This window comes from Coloeus monedula, assembly GCF_965178545.1.
Source record: "Coloeus monedula genome assembly, chromosome: 6".
NCBI classification, from domain to species: Eukaryota; Metazoa; Chordata; class Aves; order Passeriformes; family Corvidae; genus Coloeus; species Coloeus monedula.
In genome coordinates, this window is record NC_138786.1 from 18932927 (window position 1) to 18959230 (window position 26304).

Sequence of the window (26304 nt, forward strand, 5' to 3'; positions counted from 1 at the left end):
ATGGACAGCACTGCTGCCAGGAGCTGGAGACCCTAGTGATATTTGCTCTAGGACAAACAAATAAGGCTGCACGCAACACAACCAAGATATTTCCCTCAAACAAAACAACCAAGCAAAACTCACCACTCTTAGCAAATTCCGCCGCTCTTTGAAGGTGGCACAGCACCCGAGGATGCCAGTGACCATGACCACCACCCCAGCCACCACCAGGATGTAAGCAGTAGCAGAGTATGTGCTGGAGGAGAGCAGGCTGATGTAGTCACTCTTCTCAGCCAGGGTCCAGGTGCCCACTGCCATCACAGCCCCACCAGCCAGCTGGGGAGACAAAAAAGCAAGAAAATGAAGGGTGTCTGAGGCATGAACTTCCTCACCTCCCAGAGCAACTGGACAGGGACAGCAGGATGTGCCACAGCCCTATCAGCTGAGCCAAAGATGATCTACATTAAGGGATGGATTCACTGGGACTGGAGCAAATCCCAGTGCAGTGGGAAAGGCTGAGCTTCAAGGCACCCAGTTCAGCACCCCAGGCAGCCTGACATGGAAGCTTTCTAAACCATCTACCTGTGCACAGCAGTTCATACTCAGACCAGAGTCTTCCCAAATGTAGCCACATTGGGTTTGGGGCAAATAAAACATGTCAAATCTGTACGACCAGCCTGGCTGGCTAAACTCTTACCCTTGTAGCAAATGAACACAGAGAACCCAACCACACCCCTAGCAGTCCACTTTATCTTTGTAAGCCTTCTGTTTCCAGAGGGTTTTAGGCAGCTTTTGGTAAACTCAGACAGTTTTCCTTAAAGGTCTGACCTGGACACTCCTTTGCTCTGTCCCATGCACCAAAGTAAAACACAATCCTTTGGCATCAGTAACTTTTCTACCGGAAAGCACAACTCTGGAAGTTCTAGTGTGGACCAGCTGCAAGAGGGTGTGCGTTATCTAGCTGTCCCATTTCACTGCCAGCACTCCCTCTCGCTATTTCAAGAGAGGAATGGCAACACAGTAGAGCCTTTATGCTCCCTGAAAAAGTAAACCAGGTGAAAAAAACAAAGTTTATTTTCAGGGTTCCTGTAATTTTCTATACTTGGTAACATGACCAAGAAACAGCCACATGCTACAGTGTCAAACCGTAACTTCTGCCTGGGCAGGCAAGCCCAAGGGGTGGCGTTTCACCCAACAGGACAAAAGTTGTGTCTTACTGGCATCAGCACTTCTTCCCAAAGACTTCATCACACCCATTTTTGCATCCCTGACACCAAAACTGCAGTGCCATCTCATTGCCTCTGACACAGACTGAATTTCCTTACCCAGAAAAAGAAGTTGAAGATGAAGAGCAGGTACTTGAGACAGATGGTCCCACATGTTTCCTTCTTTTCTGTATATTCACGCATCTTTCTGGTTCACCAAGTTCCTAAAAAAAAAATAAATAAACCAGGAGAGCTTGAGTGAGTCAGTCATCACACCACTTCTCCCAGAAGGTCAGCATTACTGCTCTCCTCCTGCAAGATCTAACACCTCCAATCTTTTGCTGAAGTAAGCCAGTGAACAAGCCATTCAACTGACTTCAGGGACACAGGACAGTGCTCAGATAAAGAGCTCTCATATCCATCTGGGTGACCTACACAAAAGAGTTCACACAATCCCAGAGCTGTTCTCCAGAAAATCCCAGTCTGGCTCCTGACTACAGCCTGTAGTGGCTGTTCTGAAGGCAGCAACAGAAACCTCGGTCTCTGATATTTATGGAATAAACTGTCTTCAAAGAATATTATTTTCTCACTGGCATTAGTTACAACTGCCTTAAACAGAACCTTCTCTAAGTTTGGGCTATTTTTAATCTTTACAACTGGAACTGGGAATATACTTGTTATATGTTCATATCTCCTATCTTTTTTGAATGCCAGCAGTCTGTTGGTGTAATTAATTCTCTTCTTCACCGCTTACTTTTCATGGCCCTTCTCACTGGCTAGCTGTCCTCCTGGGCACTAAAGAGATTCTCCTAGCTACTAAGAGGGAGAAATACAACCATTGGCTTCAGATGATCTGACAGCATAAAATGCCCCTGCAGATATGTAAGGAATGGGAGTTTGTTGTGAGTCAGTCCCAGTGCAGTGTTACAGATCTGCTACACCCCGGGGAAGGTTCCTCAGAAGAAGGTCTGCAGCAAGCACAGCTCCATGTCACTTCACTGCCTGTTGTTCAGACCTCAAAGTCTGAACCTCTCAAAAAAACATTCTCATCACTGCCTGTTGGGCAGACAAGACAAAGGCACTGCCCAGAGTATCACTGCTGGCATAACCTGTGTGAGGCAGGATGCAGAAGTGCAGCCAAGTCCTCACCACTTGCATTCAATTAAAAAATCATCCCTTTCGTCCCCCACCAGGCAGCAAGGAATGATGCAAGCACTGTGCACTCATGTCAGAGTGCAACGTTTTCCTAAACCAGCAATTTCCCTGGAAGCAGGCAGGCAAACAGCCTCTACATTTTCCCAGAGGCATGGAGTTCATGCTTAGTTAGATTACAAAACTTCTTCACACAAGTGATGCAAGCTCCCTCCAGGGACCCACTGCAGCTGCACCCAGCTACAGTAAAGACACTCAAACTACCTTGGCAAAACACCTGACAGCAAAGGAAGTTGAGAAACAGGTACACACAGCCAGGCTGCACATCAGGTGACTATCAGCATTATCTTTGTCACCACACTTCTAATGTCTGGCTTCAGAGCCAGATGAACCAAGGCTGGGAACAGCAGCTGCCCATTCTGCAGCATAATTGTATTTTATCTGCAGGAAACTATTTCCTTGTGCTTCATGCCAGCTCACTCAACAACCCCAGCCAGGCCTGTGCTTTAGAAATTAACAAATGAAGCCAACAAGGAAAGCAAGAGTGTGAACAAGCCAACAGTCCCACCCATGCCTATCCCCGTCACCATTTCACAAGAAAACATTTTTCTCCAGAATTAACATCTGGCAACAGCAGTTGGCAGCAGAATGCTGCTTCACTGGCAAAGTGAGCAGCTCTGAGATGGTGGCATAGATCAAGGAGAACAACTCTTCAGAGTTATCTTCAGAAGAGATCAGAACCTCCAGCAATGCTCAGATTAATTACCATGTTGCAGCACAAAAGGGCCCCAGGCTTTGGGAAGGAAGGAATGCTGCTGGTACTGTATGCACTGATCAGGCTTGCAAGTTCTCCATGAGAAGACGCCCCAAGAACACAACATTCATGAAAGGTGACAGATTTACAGCTCCCAGAGGCTTCATTTAGCCACAGACCAAGAACAGCAGCAGCAAGGCAGCCACACACGCCTGCACAACTCCTAACAGGTACCTCAGCCCTGACGTGAGAGATGCCTTCCAGTAAAAGGTCTTCTCCACACCCCTTCTAACATCAGGGCTGTATGTAGAGGAACATGCACTGCAGGTTTGCAGACACTGACCAGGGGATGATAACAATGCTTTCTGTCCTTAAGACTCCTTGGCCCAGTTTCCCTCTTGCTCCCGAGGATTTTAGGAACCTTCCCTCCTTCCCTCACATATCGCCACAGAGCAGGTGCTGGGCCCCAGAAACGGATACTAACATGTCCCTCCTGATCCAAGAGCTCATCAATCCCAGTCACAGCTCCATCTCGTCCTGGGTGAGCACTGGGCAGACGCACGGCTGAGGCTGCACTTGCACCAGGTAACAGTCTGAAATCCCCCTCAAGACTGCGGGTCCCGCTCCACGCAGCGCTGGGTACAGGCCTTTCAGGCAGCCTGGCTTCACTGCTGGCAGGAGAGGATACGCCTGTTTCCAGAAAGCTGGCAGGGAACAGCTGCAGGTTTATAAAGCAGGGTGAATCACCAGGGATGGCAGACCATGAATCAGAAAGCAATCAGGGCTGTCTCCTGTTTGATCTATCCTTCCTAGCCAGGAGCAGAGCCGATGGCACTGGCTGCTTCTGCATGCTTAATGACTCACCCAGCCAACTATTCAGGGAAAGGCAGCTCTCTAGACCCTCTTTTTGGAAGTCGTGTTTGTGCTCCTTGCCTCACACAGGGCGATCTGCTGCCTCCCATCACCTGCAAAGACAGGGTCAGGCTTCAGGGAGCTATCCTGGTCTTCAGGGAAAGCAAGTGAGGGCAGGAGACTACAGTGAAACGCTTTTCCCAAGGAGCCTGGCAGTGGAAGAAGCAGGGAGCCACAATCTGCTTCACAAGCTTAGGGCCACTTCAGGCTCTGAGCCTCATGGTCCCAAAAAGCACAGAGGTGTTGGTCAGTGTCACAGCACCAGGATGAATACAGGGGCATCATCCTGAATTCACTGACATAACCAGGGTTTCTTGCCATCAGTCATCCTTATAACAAACCCTCAGAACTGATATGAATCATTCTTGAAACTGGACAAGAAGCAGCAACAGTACTTAACACACATAATTCTGTTCTATTTTAAACACTGAGGTAAAGACCTGTTCTGAATCATTATCAGTAATTACAAATGAGCTCTCTGATGAACAGGAAATGGCAAGCTCTGCCACAGGGGTGTATTTACAAATACATAAAAACATATTAATTAAACATGAGCTTCATAATGAGAAGTATTTTGCTAAATGAAAAAGTGGTTAGAAGAGTAAAAGTACTTCCATAATGAAGTTCACTTGGTCCAGTCCAACAGACAGCAGTTTCATCAGCAAGTTAAATTTCAGCAAGCAATCACAGAATACAGGCTGTGAAATTTAGTCACACAATGGAAAGAAGTATTTTTATGGAATTCACAAGAATCAACAAGAATCAAGGGTTCCTACTATGCCCACACACATTGCAAGAGAAGAGACAGAGACAAATAGGGAAACAAAATGCATTAAGCTGAGAGGAAAACACAAGTGACAGAACCTGTAGATAAAAAGGAAGGGGTAACAGCTTGAAGATTAATTCAAGAAACTGGGAGTTGAACAGCCTGAATCCAACTTTCCACTGTGACACAGACTTTGTGCATGGACTTGAGCAAGTCCCTCAGTATGACCCTTGCCTCTCTCTTCCTCCCCAGTGCAAGACCCTCACCTTTCTCTAAACCCAGTGATTTTATGAGGATCTGCACCGAGAAGCCCTGCTGATGGAGGAATGCCAGCTGAGGGGCACGACAGGCTCTAGGTGACTGGCAAATTGGCAAAAGCCTGACAGCAACACGATTTCACAGACTCAAAAGTGCTTTTGCCAGCAAAGACTACTTTGTCCAGTGAACTGGAACAACCTCTTTCCTGATTAATAAAATACATACTTAAAATAAGAGGACTGCCTGGCAAAGCAATTTTGGCAATAATTTATGAGCCTTGCTGGTTCAAATGCATCAGAGATTGAGATGCTAATAATGAAGTACAAGAATAACAGTGAATAACAGTGGAATAACAGTGAAGCAAGGAGGAACCTATGCAAACATCTCGAAAAGATAAAAAAGATTAAGAGTGAGCTCACTCCTAGGAGGGTAAGAATACACAGTGCATGACTGCCAGGCAAGGCTGGGATCACTTCACAAATGAAACCATACCCTGGTCTGATTTTCTTGGGCTCTCATCCTACTGCGACTGAACCCTTAGGACAAACTGCACCACAAGAACTCACCAGAAGCTGAGTGGTATGACTCCAGTTCTGGGTGCTGAGCATGTAGGAACACAAGCACTGCACAAGCAGCTGTGAAACCTGAAGTTTCAATGGCAGGACTTGCTCTGGGTGTTCCACATGACACCACTGTACTTTTCTTTGCAGACCCAAAGGCACACATAGGCATGCACACGCAGCCCAGCTCAGAAAGCATGTGACATGCACACACACACTCCTGCTGGCTAGACATTCATTTAGTCACCCCAGACACTGCTTGGTACAGCTGCCTCAACTTGCACAGTAACAGCACTTAATTAAACAGCAAAGAAAGCCAGGCCTGCAGGCTTTTTCTGTACAACCTGCCCTAAAGCAGCATCTGACAGTTCAGGAAGAAACAATGCCAAAGCAAATTAAATAGCTCCTAGGCCAGAAAAATCATCATTATTTAAAAGTATTGATTTTTGAGTGATAGCAAACAAATTGGTATCCAACACATCAGTGACAACTATTTCACAGATAACTCATACACCACAACTTAGATAACTTCTAACATCTTCACCAAAGCATACAAGAAAGACTTGCTGCAGGAAATCCCACTGCACCTATGTTGCAACAAAAGTAGACCCCTAATGCAACCACGTGGCACTCTGCTGGCCTGGAGGGAAATGTTCCACTGAGGACTATCTGAGCTGGGCCAGATAACCCTGGTAGTCATTAGCAAACAAAGCAGATGTCCTCCCCTTGGTATGTGCAGTGCAGGTGTGGGCCAATAACTTTAATCTTCAGCAAACTCACTGACATTCTCCAGCAAGGCTAAACTCCAACCTTTGAAAGCATGACCTCTCTTGAGTTCCCTCTCTGTAAGATAAAAACATTACCACTGACACTTTACCTACCCCACTGAACATCCTCAGAAAGGGCCTCCAGCTGCTTATCACCTTCCAGAAAGCAGCTAAAAGTAATTTAAGTAAAGCCTTCCCAGGAGAGGAATTCTAAAGCTTGCAGGTGAAGAGCTCAAATTCACACCATGTGCCATTATCCACCCCCAAACTGATAGCCAACATGGAACAGCAGTCTTGACACTGACCTTTCACCACCAACGCAGCTCACAGCACCAGTGCAAACGTTCAGTCCTCTTCAAAGGCTATTTTTCACCCCCTCTTCTTATTGGCTCTAGTCTGCTGCTGGATTTAGGCAAGCAGAAAGCTGAAGAAAAAAAGAAGAGAGATGCAGAGAATCATGAACTATGTCAAAGGCCATTCTAAAATCAATATATGATTATATGCTTTGCCATCAAGTCCTTTAAGTAGAGAGCACATGATTTCAGAATACACCTTGTGAATGCATTTGATTAAACTGCAAAGCATGCACTGGATAACAGGGAAGAGCCAAACTGCAGCATGAACATCTTCTGCTGGTAGAAAGCTGTCAGAACAGGTTTGTATTTACTGCTGCATCCTGTAAATGCTGCTATCAATTCTGTCAAGGTTGTGTACACAAAATGACAGCTGATCCTGCTGCAAAAGGCCTGAAAGCATCTCCATGAGAAAGCTCAGGAAGATCCTTCTGTGCAGTGCGAAGCCCTAGCTGGTGTTAGTGCCTTGAAGTGATCAAGTTCTCAACCTGGTCATGGGCAATCCCACCGTCTCTCCTTCCTCAGCTCTCCCTTCTGAACAGCCTGTAGCCATTGACAGAATAACAAGTCTTCCTCCTTAGCCTGTTTGGATGCTGAATTAATGATCCTTTTATCTACACCATGACACTAACTTACTTCACAGTCTAAGGCTTAAGCTCCTATCTACTGCCCATACAGAGATACGAAAGCAGTAATACTTCCTCTGACTTGCCTGGGTGGGATAATGGAGCATTTGAAAACCACCTGGAAAGAGAAAAAAGGTACTTTTTATTAGCAGATCTAATTTAACAATTCCTAGCCATTTTAACTTTCTATTATGTTCAAGTAGTGGTTCCTGCAGGCCTTTACCCAGCACAGTATGGACAACACACCTTCATTTATAACCAGCTTGGATTACCCCTGCTTCCATTCCCTATGAAAAATGATGCCAATAAGAGCCAGAAACTTGTTGATTCACATTACTACACAGCCTCTAGACCACAAAAAAATCTCTTCAGAGAAACAAGTGAGAATTCTGGTATTTGAAACACTGGGAAGCAGGCCAAAAAAATTTCACTGGGTTCATTAATTAAAGATCATATAAGGGAACTTTCTGAGGAACCAGGGAGAAGAGGGAAGGCACAGTCATCTATAAGGCAAGCAGTAGTTCTGAAGCATCCTGCTGAGGCTGGGCCCAAACTCTCAAAGATCAGCCCTAGTGCCCTGTCCTTTATTCATCTGCTTCATGCAGCTCCCACACTCCTGGCTTTTCAGAAGGGAAAGCTGACCCGGAACACAAAGCTCAATGCTTTGCTTTCCATCTCAGCATGTTGGAACGTGCTGCAAAGTCAAAGTACTTGTGCCTAAGGCTGGGGAGAATGCAAAACACAAGTCAGATATCCACTGAGAAGGTAAAGCTCCTTCTAAGGAATTGTCATTTAAATTTGGGGGGTGGGGAAGGCAGGCACACAGAACAGATCTTGGTCAAAACCCCTCCTCCCTGACATCTTTGGCAGACCCTGCTTGACCCCACCTCTTGACTGGGAGAGCACTCTTCCAAAGACGTGAGAGAGGGTAAGTTCCCATTCTGGGACTCCGGGAGGATGTCATATCAACACTGTGTCTAGGCAACATCTCCATGGGCACATGAGAGCCCTGCTGCCACTCCTCAGGATGCTTGCCAAATCCCTCCTTTCTTCTGCCCTGGCTAAAGCTGCTGTGTTTTGAATAGACCCCTCAAAAGAGACCCTTAAGTCCTGCTAATTTGGATGAGAGCCAGGTATCCAGAGAGGAACTGCGTGCCTAATACACTTGAGGAGTCGCCTGCTCTTTGAGACAAGAGCTGTCTCTCCGGAGAAGAGCACTCACCCCTTCCACTCACATTTTCAATACTGTTTACTCCCCAGGGGAGGGGCTCACTGAAGCATAAATAACAATAAGCATAAATTTCAAACTCAATAAGGATTTACACATTCAGCACCACCCACATACCTGCAAATTAAGTGTTTTATGAGGGAGTTAGCCAAACTGGGCGAGGCAATGCCTGGCTGCGGGATCCTCGGGGATAACAAGGACCTTGGCACAAAACCAATTTTACAGCCATTAAGAAAAGAAAGCGTAAGAGAGAAAGGTAAGAGTGACTGAGCATGCATGGGACTGTGTGTTCATACTCTAGCACTGTTTCACTACAAAGCAAACAAAAAACCCTTCCCTGGCAAAACATATGCAGTCAGCCACAACGTGAGAGCAGAAAGCCCACATCTCCTGCTCCCAGAAGTGGATAAGCAGGGAAGCAAGCAGCCCCTCCAAGTCCCCATTGGGAGCTGGAAGGCAGGCCAGAGACCAGCACCCACTGTGCAACCAAGGGAATCTCCTTCTGCGTCAAACAACATCCCCTTGTATTCCATAAGGCCTCCTTTATCCTGAAGGATCCCAAAGCACTTTACACTATTTATACACAGGAACCACTTCACTAGTCATTGAACTGAGGAGAGGAACAATAACCCACTCTTTTCTCTCACTCGAAGCACCAGAAATCAGTGCCTGGCTGTGTTTGCAGAGAGCTCATAGCAATGAGGGTTTGACACAACAAGGAGCAATAGTTCAGATAGGTCAGGGTCAGCCAACAGACAAGGCAAACTCTTTACTGCAGCCTACTATTGGTATTTTAAATTCTATTTTCCCAACTCTGCTCATGGGCATTGTGGGGTTCTTTTTGTTTGGGGTTTTTTTTTTTCTTTCTTTCTTTCTTTTTTTTTTGTAAGCAGGGCTTTGTCTGCGCTGGAGAATTTACCAGTAGCATTAAACCACATTTCTAAACAAAACATTTTGTGCCAAATCAGCATGCTGCTTGATCCCTTCCTATTCATTATCTTCCTATTCATCACATTCATTTTCATCCCAGCTCTCAGAAGCGTAGCCACTGGGTTCTCAGTGTTTTCAGAGAGCACTCACAAAACCTCCCTGACCTGTAGCCATGCCAGTACTAGGACCAAGTCAACAAGCACTAAAAGTCCTGGGAAGATAGAAATCCTCCCAGACTCCACAAAGCCTATTCAGGCAATTCTGTACACAAATTCAAAGTGCTCTCCAAATAATGCAGCAGTGACAATCATTTTTTCACACTCTACAAAGAGCTGGGTTTTTACACAGTGGTTTGAACTGAGGGCAAACACTAACCAAAGAACACGTGCTGCATTGTAGCTGCTACACAGTCACTCAAAATTTGGCTGCAGTCTCAGTACACTTTTGTTCCCTACAAATCTCTACATTGAAAAGGTGCTCAGCTAAAAGCCAGTAGATTTTCTGCCTCCCCACCGTATCAGGTGCATATCCCATGGCAGGCCGTCATCTTCACTGCACCAAACTCACAAACAAATCATGGGACTTTAAATCCCACTGTCAAAAACACGCAGCAGTTTTTGGAAGAGAGGGCAGGCAACTGGTGTATCACCACAACATACATTTCCAGCCTCTCAATCACACAGTGTTCTATAATCTCACTGCCTAAAAGATCCTCTGCCTCCTCAAAGCACCCCAATAAAGAAAAAAGGGAGCAGGTTATAATAGGAGCACAGAGAGATTAAGTGCCTCTCCCAGCACAGAGAAGGGGTGAATTTGCCCTCCTCAACATCCATCCTCCAGCGGCTAAGCTGTCCTGTCAACACAGAACACAAAGCTATAAAACACAAAGTTTTCAAGTTACTTGTTAGCACTGCCTTGCCTGTGCCCAAGACACCTGACTGCAAACAGCACAAAGCAAGAGGTGCACAAAATACCACATCAGCATTAACTTTTCTACAAAACTTGTTTTGTTTTGAGCAGGTTGTTCCTGTTCTCACTTTCTGCGGTGCAAACAAGCAAAGCCAAAGTCTCTGGAGTCATCCCACACATCCTCCCCAGGCAGCCTGCCTCAATTTGAACTCCACTAAGATCATATTTTAAAAGCAGCTGACAAAGGGATTTGGAAGTGGAAACCAAGGTTAACATTCTTACTGCTTCAGACCTGCTGCTGATTAGCTCAGGACTGGCGCCAGCCATGCCAGAGAAAGTGGAGCAGGTACCTGCAGTACCAGGAATGGGGTGATGCACTTTGCAGTGCCCTAGCACACCAAGAGAAAAAGGGAACATCATGCAGACAAAGAATGGGGCAACAGCAGCTCTCACCTCACTATGGCAGCCACAGATGCCAATGACAACTTCAGGAGGCTCCCTTTCTACCCAGAACATCCTCATGTAGGAACACTCACACCTGGAAATACCCACTTTGCTAACAGCAGTGCCAGGAAAGGCCAAGAAATCTCTTCTGACCATCAGTCCTTATATATCCCCAGTATCCTTGTCTCCGGAGGTGTTCTGAAGCAGTCACTGAACGATTTGAGGAGTTATATTCCTCTCCGCAGCTAAAATCACTTTATTAGAGTCAGATCAAATATCAAGCACAGTCAAGGGCAATTAAGTGACATTTCATTTCCCAGAGCTGTAAGTCGAAGTTCATAGGAGCTGTCTCTCTCTCCTGTTGCTATAGGAGCAGTGCTGGAAACAATGCTCAATCCATGCTGTGTAAGGCTGCCTTGAAAAAGATCGTTCTTCCAGTAAAATTAAACAACTCCTGGCCAAAAACAAAACATTCCTCCCCCTTCCGCCTTGCCCTTGTGTAGCACATTTTAGTGACTCCACCAAAACCATCTACACAGCTGTTTCTGGAGCAGCCTGCAAACTTGACAGGGAGGCACCAGCATGTGAATAAACAACCGGGAGGCAAAGGCTGCCTCCAGGCAATTACTTGCTGGCCCTTCACCAAGGCTGGCGACAGGGGACAAGATACAAAGAAGTCTCTGGCTCCAGAGCACGCACCACGAAGCTCCAAAGAAATCCCCCAGCCCCGTGCCGACAACCACTTCCCCGAAACACCTTACTTCGCCGGCTGCATGGGGAGCTGCGCTTGCTCTGGTCCTCTCCGCAGCTTCAAGCTGGCACAGGCAAAGGGCAGCTCTCCATGAAGGGTACAAAGCCATAACCAGTACAGCAACTTTGGCAAGGCTGTGTCAGTGTACGTCCTGGTTTTGGCTGAGATAGAGTCAGTGTTCTCCTTGGTAGCTGCTACAGTGCTGTGGTTTGGATTTAGTATGAGAACAGTGTCGGTAACAAACATGTTTTGGTTGTTGCTAAGTTGTGCTTACTCTAGATCAAGGACGTGTCGGTTTCCCACGCTCTGCCAGTGAGGAGGTGCACAAGAAGGGAAGGAGCATAGCCAGGACAGCTGATCCAAACTGGCCAGAGGGATGTTCCATACTACAGAATGTCATGCTCAGGATATGAACTGGGGGGAGTTGGCCTGGAGCCACTGATCACCACTGGGGGACGAGCTACGGAGTTGTGTTGTGCACCATTCGCGTTTCTTGATGTTTATTCCTCTCTTGCTCTCCTTTGCATTACTATTACTGTTACTATTAAAATTATTATTACTGTTATTTTATTTTACATTGTTTCAATTGATAAATTGCTCTTATCTCAATCCATAACTTACACTATTTTACTGATTTTCCTCCCCATTCCACATGAGCAGGGGGATGAAGGAGGGGTGGTACATAATTGCTGGCTGGGGTTAAACCATGACAGTGTAATCATCCACTGCATTTAGAGCTGGCAAGGAAAAGAACCTGGAAAGAGGTTCCTCTAACAGACGCCAGCACAAAACAGCTGGACTTCAAACGAAGCAGGAAAATCCTGCAGGGGATTTCTCCACCAACCCACCCTCCTGTTACCTCAGCACTCTATGAAGAAGCTTCAATAAAGGAAAGCCTAAAATTACTTTGAAACTTAATCCTCCCCACAACCACCCCTCCACCTTGGAGGTCAATTTTCAAGTCAAGAGGAACCATTACCATCTCATCTGATCTCCTGTTATTTTAAAGGTTAAAATTTAAAGGCTACAAGTAGTCCAGTCTACATTCTACAGTAGCACATTCTACCCTGGATTAACCCTCAAATCCCAAGAAGACCCAAGAACACTTCAGGAGATGGGAGAAATCACATATTTTGCTCCCTCAGGAGCCTCTAAAAACGTAACTGGCACATCCCCAGCACTCAGACTTCTTGGAGCTCAGCAGAAAGCAGCAGAGCACTTTGCTCTCAGTCTCTGGGCAGACTCATTATCCATCTTTCAATTCATCCAATGCCATTAGTGAGCAGGAGAGGAAAAGCAGTCCATAGCATGGCGCACTTGTAGGTTAAGACTCTCAGGACATCCTGAAGTATTAAAAGCAAAACACACCCAAGAGAAAATCCAGGAACAACACAGTCACAAGTTTCTGAAGAAACTGAGTAACTACCTTCAGTACTCAATGCCCACTGTGAAAATGAGGTTCCTCCTGGATATAAAGGCATAGAGGAACCCAGGAAACAAAACGCCCCCCTTGCTTTTGAAGCATTTAGAAAAAAATCTAAAATTCATGCTGGAAGTAACCAAGTTAATTCTGGCACAGAAAATAATCTTCCTATTACTCAACTCAGCCAAAAGGGTATTCTAGCTCTGACTGCCCAGGGCAGGATAATGCAAGGAGAGGGAATCAGAGCTGGCCACACATGGTTATCAGTGTTAAAAATCATGAGGATACTGCTGATCCACAGCAGTTGTGCCCTCGTACACAGGGAAATCAGCTTCCCACTTACACACTTGTAAATGCAATGTTGATAAGAATCATATTGATTTAACTACAATAATTGATTTTGGATACTCTCACTGCTCTCACCTAAGCTGGCTTACCCCCTCCTTTTTTCTTAAAAGACTGTTAAAATTCCTGATGAAGTAACAAACAATAAAACCCTTTTTTCTACAAGGGGGTCCTCTTTCACATGGAGACAGATGCAGCCAAAGTAAAGCTCATGACATCAGTGAAAGCAGAGGTTTCCCTCTGCAACTATCTGCTTTTCCCTCCTCCCAGGCTTCTTGCAGCACACCTGTGAGTTAGGATCCACACTTCCCCAGTGCCTGAGGGCAAACAGCCCAGTGAAGTCAGCAACCAGGATTTCATCCTGGCCTAAGCACAGCGGTTTAAGTTCCCTTTTTTTTCTGTCTTGGACACACTGCATACACCAGAGGTAAGCTCTGGGGAGTGCACAATGGACAGAGCAGGCTTTTGTTTGGCTCTCCAGAGCCCATCTCTGGGCTGAGCACAGCCTCATTCCCCACACATGAGCTCAGCTGGACACCTGCACTCTTTCCCTGCTCAGGAGGAGGAAAAACCCCAGACAGCTGAGACTCAGAGGTACAGGAACTAGCCTGACAGTTCTTCCTCCCCAAACACAGAAACAGGTCCTCCCAATAACAAGAAATATGTCCTTTTAAACCCTCCAAGTGGACAAGGTACATTGGAGACCACACCAAATGTCTCCTCACCACCAGCAGACCTCTCGCCTTAGCCAAGTCTCTCAGCAAAGAGGAAGAAGTTATTCCAAACTGCAAGGGGAACCTGCAACCAGCCACAGGTCAATTCCTCACCAAGTGGTACTTCCACACAGGACTGGACTCACCCTTTCTATGCTTCAACAGCCAAAACCACAAGCACGAAGCCCAACACTTTCCAGTATGCACATTTCTTGCACACAGCACTCAACACACACACCCAAGACTCTTTCCTGCTCCCACGTGCCTGGCTTCTACACTCACTGTACACCCCTGGGATGGCACACACAGCTCCCCACCACTTCCCTGGGAGCTCTGCATGGAGCTTACAGTGACCATGGAGAAAAAGAGCCAACCATCTCTGTTCCCAGGGCAGTGTGGGGGTGAGATGTGGGACATGAATTCCTCCCTTCTGGATTCCACCAAAGCTAAGAAGAAATACTGACATTCACAAGCCATGACTCATGCCTGCCTTGTCAGGCACTACAGAAGTCCTGCTCACTGGCTGGCATGCCAAAAATGTCAGCGTGGCTGGCATCTGCCAGTTGGCTCTGACAGCAGATAAATTTGACCAAAACCATCCTTCCCCCTTATTTTCTTTATTGTTGCAGCGCAGTGGACACTGAGGATCAGAGTACTCCCTAAAAACCCCACAGGCATTGTGGCTCCTACTCCAGCAGATAACAAGTCAGCGATGCACTCCAGATAAAACAGAAACCTCTCCCACAGTAATTCCTACCTCAAACCACTCCTGGTCCCACTTTTAACTGAATTTCACTAGTGAAGGAGCCAATGAATCCATTGTTCATCCTCCAGCTATGCTGGTAAGTCATACACTTGTACCAAAAGAGCTGCCAAGGACTACTTTCAGTCTGTGTTGAGCTGATTCCACTCCTGCCTGAGATGCACCTACCAAAGTGTACAGTGCTTTTCTGGCTGGGACTGGAGAGTCATAATCACCTGACCAGCAAGACCCAAATGCAGCCCAGACTCCAAAACACACCTCCCATTCCACCATGCAATGCCAATAGTGCAAAATAGCAATCATCTGCTCGATCTTTCTCCTGTCCACTTCTTCCCCACAGGAGCAGAAGTGTTCCAGGGTGAGGTATCAGACAAGTTTTCACCTTGTCCATTTGTACAGCACAGCAGATCTTTCTTTCATAGTATCTCCAAAAGGTGTTTCTTCCTTTAAACCTATCCCTCTCCTACAATGGCAAAGACATCTGGGAAACATGCTGCAAATTTCAGCCCAACTCCACTGTTTCTTAGGAGCATCTGTCTTCCACATCACAGCTACAAGGACAAGTTTCACCAAAGCAGAGGCACTTACCCTTACAACTCTTCCCACTGCCCCAGCTCCCCACTGCTGCTGTCTTTCTTATAAAAGTAAAGAAAACCTGGCTTAAATAAGTGAACTTTGCTCCTTTTGTACTCAGATCTGGCACCAGCCACAGATAAGAAACAATGGTCAATGCCAAACACTTTTTGTCACCGACTTCTGCCTCAGCTTTTCTTTATGAAGCCTCATTACCGCTGCCAGGAACAACCTGTGGGTCTGAGCAACATCCTCTCTTGCACCTCCCACATGTCTCATTTCCACCTCTCTTAAGAGACCATGTCACACCCCACATCCTCCACACTCCCTCTCTGGGATGCACTCAGGTAGGAGAGGTGGCTCCAGAGCAGCCTACAGGGATGCAGGCAATGCAATGTTAATCAAGAGTTGCACAGTGTGTATTTGCTTGGCTGCACCCTCAAGACAGTGCCCGTGGGTCAGCACCCAAATGAATTTAAACAGCTGCCAAGGACCCTCCCTCAACTGTTGCAGAATATAATTCCTGATGTCCTTCCTTATCCCACTAAACCAGTATCCTGCCTCCAATAATGCCCACCATTACTGGCATCAAAAGCATGCACGAAATACACACACACACACACACACACATATATATATATATGTGTGTGTGTGTAACTCCATGAAAAGCCCAGCTGGCATGTCATGGCATCAATTCATGCTTGTATCCTTCCAAGGAGCTGGACACACTTTCAGTCCCATGTTGAGCTTATTGCACTCCTGCCCTACAGAGCTGCACAGCAGTTTTCCAGCACGGGCTGGGGTCATAACCATCCAACCAGCACAAGAAACTCGGGCTAGAAATGTGGACCAAGTTGGTTATATTCAAATGACCAGACCCCAAAACACACCTCTTACTCAGCCATGCAATTCCAGGAGTGCAAAATAGTCATCACCCTCCTGCTCATTTTGCCAAGAATTTTATTACTGTCAGCAGCTAGGACACAGGACTTAATAGGATTCCCTGAATCCATTCCCCAGGATCCCAGGCTGTTGAGATCACAAGCAGAGGAGTCTGGCAGGCAGGACAGACAAAACACTGAAGAAAGATGCCCATCAGCAGTGCTGCTATTACAGGGCAGATCCTTGCCAAGAGGGCCTGGCAGACAACAATTTCTGTGCCGTGGGGAGGGATGGAATGAGGCACTCTCCACAGAACTGACAGAACACCTCATCTCCATTCCACATGCCTGCCATTCCTCATTTCTCCCTCCACACCTTGGCTTCAGACACAGGGTAGCCAGGAAAAGCACATTTCTCACAGACTGGGAAGATGGGCACCATCCTGGGGAAAGCTCTGTCAAAATGCAAGTACAAAAAAGGATGGGAAAATGGGATGACTTTACAGTGACACTGATCATTTCATTTCAGCTTTGCTGTGACAAAAGAAAAATCACATCAAGAGTCTGAAAGGCAGGACGAGTGAGTGAGACAGAAGGAGACCTTCACCCTTAGGATCTGAAGATTTTTAAACAACCAGGGAGACTTAGGCTTCTGTTCCTCCCAGCCAAGGAAGCTGAGATGAGCTGTCATTTCTAGGAGTCCCCCTTCCTCAGGCTTTTCATGACCTCAGCTGTCAGTGCACACAGGGAGAGCTGGAGATAACCCACTGTTGAGCTCAGGAGCAGAAAGTAGAGTGAGGAGTAGAACATCCTCTCAGGAGGCCTAAGGAACAAGGCCGATGAGGCCACTGGGGACAGTAATGGTAAACTGCGACATGAAAAAGCACAGCTACCCTTTCTGTTTTTCAGAGTCTGTCAATTTTTTCTTTCTAAGCTTCTGTCTTAAACAGAAGGCACAAAAAGAACAGAGGGACAGTATGATTGCTTTACAAATGACCAAATTACCTGGAAATGCCAGACAGGACAGTCTGCCACAAACAGGGAGGGACACACAGTGACAGAGATGTTACACAAACAAGCACATGCAAATACACTTTTTCCTTCCATGCATAACCAATAGTCCAATGCACTCTTGAGAGCAGAAGCCAAACTACGTAGAAGGAACAAGTGAATTTGCCAGTGGGATGGCCTGGCTAGAAGAGACACAGTTCTCTAATCAACCCCCTCAGGCTGTCTCAAGAGCAAGGGGAGTTGTTGTCTTCTGTGCACGTCTAATGGAAACAGCCAGAATCGAGATACAACTTTTATTTACTGGAAATTATAGGCCTGCTGGAAAGTTCCTAAAGGGAGAGAGAGCCCTTCATCAGCCACTCCCACCTAGCATTTTTGCTTGACAAGGGAGTACAAGCAGCTTTCTTCCACCCCTTACTGAAGAATCTCTCACACCCAAAGACAAACTTTCAGAGGCTGCACTGAAAGTAGCAAATAAACCCCATTTAACACACTTGCCTTGAATTAGGAGAAAGAAAACGTGTTAAATTCTCACAAAATGTACCACAGGAGGGACTAACCATCTCAGACTCCAGAGTAAAATGAAGTGTTACACATGGGACATTATTTCAAGCACTCAGAAAAGGTGTTTTCTTATTGATTCCTGAAGCCAGCATACAGCAGGGAGTACCAGGACTTTTACCAGGCAACAGGGGAAGTCATTCTCCTCCACTGCAGAAGCCACATGCAACAGTTTGGAATAAAACATGCTTTTTGCAGAAATACAGCACATGGCCAGAAGGAAATACAGGCCAGGAACTCAAAATACATCATCAGCACACCACAGAGCAAGGATGTGATCTGAGGAGAATTACACAGAGGAGCTCAAAAGCTGCCACCTCCTTCAGCTCACAGCTCAAGCTTCCATCAAGGACATCTGACTCAGAAGTACTGGCAGCCCAGAGCAGCTGTGGCAAACCAGAGCCCAGGCCCACCTGTGCAAGGCAGTGTTGTGCCTTTGACAGGGACCTGTCACCAGACACGCCACATAAAGCGTAAGTGATGCTACCCCAGCTTCCAGCAATCCAATTCCCCATTGGCCAGCTTCCAGCAATCCACAGATCGGGAACTGCCTGTCCTAGGCATGCAAAATGCTTCAGAGAATATAAATACACTGAAACTTCTGCACTGACTTTTCTAGTTACCATGAGCTCAGCAACAGCTCAACGGAGCCAGGCGTTCTGCTCCCTCCACGACAGGCAGCCCTTTGGCAGCAACAACAGTCAGCCAGGAGGACTGGGATGGACTTTGTCTGACTGGTGGCATGCTAAGAGGCTCTTCGGCCTCCACAGTATCAGGTGGTAAGACCATCCACCAAACCAAAAGCTTCCCTTAGAACCTTGCCGATGGCCTTTAGGTGGCAAAGGAAATGCATTTTTGCAAAAGGACCATCTTTCAAAACTGTTTGAACTAAATGGTCTCTGATGGGTGATGCTATTTCAATCAACCCTTGTTCTAGGAGGCACCACATGAACCCTCAGGGAAAGCCAGGAAGCGCTGTAGGAGGACAAAGGAAGTGAAGCAGCACAATTTAAGGGATGCTACACAGTAGCCTGAAATAAAGACATGTCATTGCTAAAATTCAACAGGATACTGCAACAAGTTGATTACAAAAGCTCTCAGGAAAAGTCAGATTTAAAAAATTACAGCAGTTTATGTTCTTTATGAGAGGACAAGAAGAAGCAGCTACTTGTAAAGATTCCTCATGCCAAGCAGCACCACGGTGCAGCAATAACCCATCGTCATCAGCTCCCCATTTGATGCAGCTTCCAGAAAATGAAGGGAACAGAACACCGCCTGGACTGCGTGGTAAACAAGGGCTCACTCTCTCCCTCCTCCTCCTCCTCGGGTCCTGCAAGCCCAGCATAAAGGCCAAGTCTTTATTTGTACAACAGGGAAATTTAACTGAACAAAAGACAGAGGGGGATAATAATTGTTTCACAAGATTTATGGCAATATTCAGAACACCTTCACTAATTCCGCGGGCTGTGCAAAGTTTATGACACCACCTGCAACAGGTTAAAACACTTTTCTAATGAAAAAAAAAAAAAAAAAAGAAGAAGAACCACAACAAAGTGTACACGGGCCAAGCCCCTGCGAAGCTGTGCAATGCCACAGGGCAGTGCAGGGGAAGCAAAGCAGGGCTGCGGCAGGGCCGGGGTTGGGTGGCCGCGGCCAGGTCCCCACGGGTGCGGGGTGCCGGCAGGGACGGCGGGAGCGCCGGGCCCCGCTGCCGCACACGGGGCCCAGGGGCCGCGCTCGGCCCCGCTCTCCGGTGCTGCCGCCCCAGCCCCTTCCCCGGCCCCGCTTCCCCGGGGCCGCCGCGCCCCCCGCCTCCCGCCGTCCCCCCGGCGCCGCCATTTCGGGCGCTCCGCCTCACCGTCGGCCGCCGCTCCGCGCCGCCGCACGCCCCGACCTGCCGCGCTGCGCGGGAGGGAGGCAGGCAGGGACGGGAGGCACTCTCAGGAGGGCGGGAGGGAGGCGCGGCCGGCCCTGCCCGGCCCACCCCAGCCCGGGCCACCTCCCCCGCTCCCGGCCGGCCCGGCTCGCCCCCTGCGGCCGGGGCTGCTCGTGCTCTGCGGCGCCATCCGCAGCCTCGGCTCGGCTCCGCCGCCTCACGTTGCCATTTCCACTGCCGCAGGCAACACCTTACAGCGAACTACTGCTGCTAGAGCGGCTTTTTTTTTTTTTCTTTAAGGCGTCAGACCTGCTTGTTAAAAGAGTTTTCCATGAAACACCCTGTAAATTAAAATCAAGCCCTGACTGGCACATTGTCTCATCCTGCCATTACCTCACTTGAGCCGCAGCCCACATACTTCTGTGCTAAGCAGCAGCCCTGTGCGGGGGATGCTCCCAGGAAAAGACCCACGCCCTCTCCACTCCACGGCTGAGTGGCCGCACATGCTTTTTCAGGGGCGGGATGAAGAGAGGAGATCTGGGCAGGGAAGGAAAAGGCCGGTTTAGAACCTCCTGCTTGCCTTAGGCTCTCCATGTGCCCAACTCAAAAATCACTTCATCCTTCCCAAGGAGTCTCTCTCTCAGCCCATGAGAATCCTGCCTAAGCTTTAGTTCAGAGCTGCTGGAGAACCAAGTGATCAAATAGAGCCTTGGGGGATCAGCTTGCTTACACACTGAAAGGTTTGTTGCAGGGAATTTGCGGCATTACCTGGAAGCCACAAGAGATGCCAGCCCCCGCCCAGGTCCTGGCCCTCCTTGGTGGAGCCCTGGGTAGCCGCCACACTGGGCCACTGCCTTCTTGCCATGTCCAGGGATTTCATGCACAAACAGGAAAGCACGGAACCCTCCCACCGTGGCAGATTTGGGTCAGCAAATGGGCATGACCGGGCACAAGTGCTTCCTGCACTTGGGAGAGCCTGCAGGTAAAGGCGAGATACACCACAGGACCCCCCCACCTCCACATCCTCAGCTTATTGCTGGAGTAATAGATACTTACTGCAGATACTTGTTTACCTTGAGAAGACTAACTGTACCTGGTCAGGTCTCCTGTGGACGAGTATATTCAGAAGTAGCACACAGCTACACTTGTGTTTGCAGCATCGTATATACGTATATAAACATGCCCCGCAGGCTGCAGAGGCTAGAGTCGGGTTATTGTAGCCTCGCCAGCCGAAATTTCCGTGTAACTCATCAACAGCTGGGTAAGTAATGAGCGCCTTCTAGCAAAGCTCTGAACTGCAGGGCCACAGGTCTCTTGGCACTGAGAGGGAGATCACCAAACAGAGCATTTGACGATGTATAATGGGCTGTGAGGTACATTTATAACTGGAGATGAAGTACTTGGTCTATATATATTTATAGTCTAAGCAATCAACAAGTAAAAAGATCATGGAAAGACACAAACAGAAGAAGGTGACAGGGCAGAAAATAATGTGTGAGTGACTGCATGATCCCCATAGCAGGAACTCATTAATTGTGTGTATTTGGAAAGTGTCCCTTGGAGTTCAGGCTGCTGGAATAAAGAAGGTAGTGGAAAACAACATCTCAAACCTTTGCAATTCCTGCATTTGTCCTGTGGAAAAGCTTTAAACTTTACACTGTGGCTTAATGCTCTCTTTTCAGCCCTGTTTTGGCTTTTCAAAGAGATGCTGTCAGCCTAATCCTCTTATGCTTACCCTTAGCATATTAACATGAAAGTGGAAGCAAAGCAGAGTGAGGTCCCTTTGCCGGCCTGCAGAGATTGTAGGACCATGGCTGCTTATCAGAGCAGCTGGTTTTTTTTGCTTTTGCCCTTCAACCTGATTGTGTACACAGCTGCACTGTTGCATGTGCCAGGATAAGGCGTCCCAGGCTATAAGAAGAGTACTTTCTTGTGATATGATTCCAAAATACCTTACAGATTATGTGCAAAAAGTCACTTGTTCACTAAGAGGCTGGAGCCAATGTGGTGAAGGAATAAGCACCCAGGCAGTCATATTTTGCATCCTCCCTCATCTCATGCCCCCTCAGGATATCCCATTATTTGCATTTATGCTGCAGTTTCCAGCAGTCACTTACAAAGGGTGGCTGCTCACAGAGCTTCCATTTAGAGGCAGGAGAGATTCTGGTAAAAAAGAGGGATGTAGTAAAATGAATTTCTTGGAAATTCTGGTCTAGTTTGGGTCTGATATCAGACAGGTTTAAAAACTAGCAGCATGCCCCTTTAGACCGCATCTTGGCCTTCTAACAGGATATTTAATTATTGTGCTGAGAGACAACAAAAGACCTTCCAGTAATAAACCCCACCCTGCTGTTTATCATTGTCCAAGCTCAGCCTGCTCAAATTCTGTGCCATTTTGTCATCCTTGAAACAAAAATCCACCCTTCCTGCTTTAAAAAAATATATGTTACAATGAACTACTTGTGCTGTCAGTTTATAGCAGGGGAAATGAGTAATAATTTGTTTGGTCAAAACTGCAGAGTGATTATTTCTGTAAGGCATGAACATCCAAGCTGGAGCCATGCCAGGACACAAGGATTAAAAGCAACCAAATTCCTAACTCTAGTGAAAAGGATGCATGGGATATTAACAAAATAAAGATTTAGTTCTATGAATATAGGTAACAAGGTGAGAACCTGCCCTCTCTGAAAGCACTACCCCCCGACACTGGGGAAGTGTCTTGCCTTTTTCTTCCCCATGCTCTGCCTTCCCTGAACAGCTGGACTCTGGCTGCTTGAAAAACAGCCTCTGCCTCCAAAACATGGGGTCCTGGTCAACTCTCTCCCTATTTGTAAGAACCCCTGTGTACCACCATGGGGGACAGGCCACTTCCTGAGCAGTGAGAAGGGAAGGTCACACTACAATCAGTGATTGAAGATGGGAGGCTGAATCTCCTGCGGTGCCTGGAAAAAAAATCTCTCAACACAACCGCTTCTAAGACAGCATTTCTTTATTGTCTGTACTGTTTGCACACTAAGAAAACCACTCAAGGTTGTACATTAAAAGAACCTGATGGTTCTTGCCTTTGCAGTATGACAGCACTGATAAAGGTAACACACAGACTGGCCCGTATTTGCGTGTCAGCTGTATTTCACGCCTTTGTCTCGGGTGTGCTGTGTACAGAGCGTGGGAGGTGCATGTTCAGAACACCTTAGCACGGATTTCCCTTCCCAAACATCGCTTCTTGCAAACACGAGCAGTTCCCTGGCAGCACTGTTGGTCTTACTCCAGGCTCCACACCAGCTACCCTGCTTCCTTCTGGACCTCTTGTAGCTTTCTGATTCCCAGTCTCTAGAAGGTGCTGGTGCAGTTAAACAGTGTGAGTCACAGCCAGCCAACAGTAAGGACTGAGCAGGATCTTACTACTTTCAGCTCTTCCTTTTACTCAGAAATCCTGCTCTTCCAGAGAAAAACTTCCTCTTTCCTATCAGAAGTAAAGGGCACCAGGAGGAACCATGGAAATTCTTTGTAATACTGATGGGCTGTAAATGACTCAGAGCACTTTGCTTGCATGGGATACTCCCAGTGAAATTTGTGCAATAAACAGACATTCAGAGTAGCCGCCTTATCCCAAGAGAGGAAAGACCATGGTAAAGTACGGGCTTTCCCTATGCCGCAAGGCTGGAGGGCTGCTTCACAGCTGCAGTATCACATCTTGTGCCTAAAATGTCAGTCACACACAGAAACAGCCTCAAAAACAAAAGGGAAAAGGGCACGACCAAAAATCTCACTTAGTCCCAATAAGGCTTTGAGAACCACTGAGCTGCAAACCTGAAGGCATCGCACCCCAGAAGCTCCATGGCCAGGCACAGTGGCAGCTGTGCCGACAGGAGCACTTCTGGGGACAGTTTCTACCTCTGCCCGTGCCTCTCCTCCCCCTGCTTTACCCCACCCCTTAGCGACACGAAGGCCTCTTCCCAATGGGAACAGGTTCAATCCAGCTCTTTCTCAGGCCCTTCACCAGTAAAGTGGGGCTGTTGCTCAAGGTCACTGCAAGAGAAAAAGGTACATTTCATACAGGCAGCTGCCCTGTGCTTCCAGCCCAGGTGCACTTGAAAGCACTGCGGTGGGATCTTTAGGACTGCGGGTGAGGCAGTTCCGAGTTGCTGGAGATTCTTCAGGAAAGGATAAGAGAATGGGAGGAAACAGGCAGCATTCAGCCTTAAAACAGGCTATATATGGCTCCCCTGGTTTGTATAGCACAGCCCCTGCAATTGGCCATGAATCAGCAGCACATGCCAGTGCCTGCGGGTCCCAGGGCAACTGCTCTGTGTTCCATAAACATACAATAGGACAGCGAAAATGTCCATTAGGGTGACAAAGCCATGAAAGCCATTGGGATGACTAGTCCTGTCAGTCCATACTATAATCACACATGGAATCTGTTAACTACAATATTGACAAGCCCAACCAAATCCTGCAGTAAATACAGGGCCTGATCCAGATCTTGCCAGAAGTGGTGGAAGTGTTCTCGCTCACCACAGCGGGCTCTCAGCTGAGCGCTGCTGTTGCAGAACCAAGAGATGATGCTACTCTCTGGGACCTGGATCACTACTTAGAGCTAGCCCAAACTTAAAATAATTTATTTATCTCTTACATGGAAATTCTATTTAATACAGACGCACTGTGTCCTCTGCTTACTGCTACTAGGCCACTTCTTTGCCAAAAAGAACAGGAACAAGACTTCATCCCTTTACAGGGAATCAACCTCTCCAGACAGAAGGCCCAGTCTGTACTACGACCTACGAGCTAAGACCAGTCAAATTCCCCCAAAGAAGCAGAGGCCTCCAGAGACCAGGGCTGCATGCAGAGTTAGGAAGTAGAACAGTGCAGATAATACGCACATTTTGGCCTGATTTATGCCTCAAAATTCACAGACTGGAAAAAGCTGCACCTTCCCCAAGTCTCTAGAGAGCTGATACCATCAAATTCAGCTTGCTTGAAAGGAATCCCCAGCTTCATGATATACCATTGGCACATGTCTCTTGCGGGCACATCAGTGTGCTTTATGTGCAGCACCCTTTCCTTCTGCTGATATCCTCCAGCTGCAGGGCATTCTCCCTCTGCCTGTCTTCTTGTGCTGTCAGCAACCTGGAAAGAGCAGCACAGAGCAAGAACACAACCTGGTTACTGAGATCTTCCTTCCAAGACGTTTGCCTCTGCTCTTTGCTCTCCACCAGCCATTTAGGATTTACATTTAGGATTGCAAGAAGTAACAGGCCCAAAGACTTGACTTCTCTGGAAGTCAGGCTAGATGAATAACACACAGAGAATGAGCATGAATTTCCAGGGAATGGGGAAAGCAACTGGACACATACAAGAGGGGGCACCATGACATAGTAATCAGAGCACCCATGTGAGTGGCCTGTGCCTTATTCCCAAGCTCCTCCATTGATGTCAGAATCCCAGGTTGTTTGCTCCACCTGTGTGGGCCATCTTGGGCAGCAGCGTGGTAATAAAGCATGCTGAAGGCACGTGCTATGGGAGATGTGATTCACCTAGCTGATAAGTAAATCCTCCCAGTTAATGAACAGCTAAGCCCTGCTGTGGCTATAACAGAGATGATGCAGGAGGTAGTGAAGGGATAAAAGAAAACAAAATGATAGCTTTCATGCAAGATTTAAAATACCTTTTTTTCCCCAAAATTACCTGTTTTTTAAAAAACTAAAAATCTTAGGGCAAACTTCTTTCAGCCGAACAGTATCTTATCTCCTTTTTAAACTATTGCCACTGAAACAGCTCAGTCTGTACAATGCTTATTAAGATAGGGAAGAAAGAACCCTTAGAGCTGCATGCAGACTTCAAACTGAAAACACCAGCTTAAAATCTGGGGGAGTATGCAAGGATTTTGTGATGAAATATTCAAATTAAACTACTAATCTTGCAACAGCCAGATCTACCAGGTGAAGCTTTGTATGCAAAAACATTCAGTCTACACTTGGTGCTCTCCAGGCACAAAAGACAAGGACCTGAAGTCAGAGGAGTCAGGTCTTTTTTGGGATGTGACAAAGTCCATCTTTGACACCCCTCTCTTCTTGGGCCCATTCCCCAGGAGAGCCCACACCAGTCACCTCCAGCTGGGGAAGTATCCCAGGGTGACTGTTCCTGTTCACTGACCTGGCCATGTGCAGCATGGGCTCCATGATGTTGTAGCCAGTCATCGCACTGCACTCGTAGAACACAGCCTTGTACTCCTGCCAGAGAGCACAGCAAGCACCCAGGGTGACTGCCAGCTCTCTACCAGCACCATTCACCCACAGCCTTGGGAGCTGGCCCACCCTCATCCCCAGGAACCCCGCCAAGAGCCATTGGAGCCAGGAGGGTGGCTGCTACCCTGCTGGGGTGCACCCTGCTCACCAACCCAGGAAAAGGAGATGCTTTTTCAGCATTTGGAGCCAAGCCAGAGTGTCCAAAAGGGAGCACTGGGGGAGTTGTTTGGGAAGAGAAAGCATCTATCCAGGGTACTTTGATTCCCTTACCTTGCTGTTGTGAGTCCAGAAGGCAGGAAACACCTTTGAAACCCTG

The 26304-nt window shown here is 47.4% G+C and overlaps 2 protein-coding genes across 7 annotated transcripts in view; both read right to left on the reverse strand.

Moving 5' to 3' along the window:
- The window catches only part of CD151 (CD151 molecule (Raph blood group)), a 31747-nt gene extending 11909 nt beyond the window's left edge, over positions 1-19838 (reverse strand). Inside the window, exons 1-6 of one of the 4 annotated variants that reach the window (XM_082284416.1) lie at positions 19723-19796; positions 7419-7450; positions 6659-6777; positions 3575-3808; positions 1305-1408; positions 124-315 (exon numbers count right to left, since the gene is read on the reverse strand). In XM_082284416.1, coding sequence (XP_082140542.1) covers positions 124-315; positions 1305-1388 — 276 coding nt within the window. In that variant the 5' untranslated portion in view covers positions 1389-1408; positions 3575-3808; positions 6659-6777; positions 7419-7450; positions 19723-19796. Of the gene's footprint in view, positions 1-123; positions 316-1304; positions 1409-3574; positions 3809-3954; positions 4058-6658; positions 6778-7418; positions 7451-19722 lie in introns of those variants that run through there. The other 3 variants (XM_082284415.1, XM_082284414.1, XM_082284413.1) reach the window with 3 other exon arrangements.
- Positions 19839-22723: 2885 nt separating this feature from the next.
- Positions 22724-26304, reverse strand: part of CRACR2B (calcium release activated channel regulator 2B) — a 46265-nt gene continuing 42684 nt past the window's right edge. For all 3 annotated transcript variants that reach the window (XM_082283597.1, XM_082283595.1, XM_082283596.1), the window contains exons 17-18: positions 25897-25973; positions 22724-24870 (exon numbers count right to left, since the gene is read on the reverse strand). In XM_082283597.1, coding sequence (XP_082139723.1) covers positions 24786-24870; positions 25897-25973 — 162 coding nt within the window. In that variant the 3' untranslated portion in view covers positions 22724-24785. The remainder of the gene's footprint in view (positions 24871-25896; positions 25974-26304) is intronic.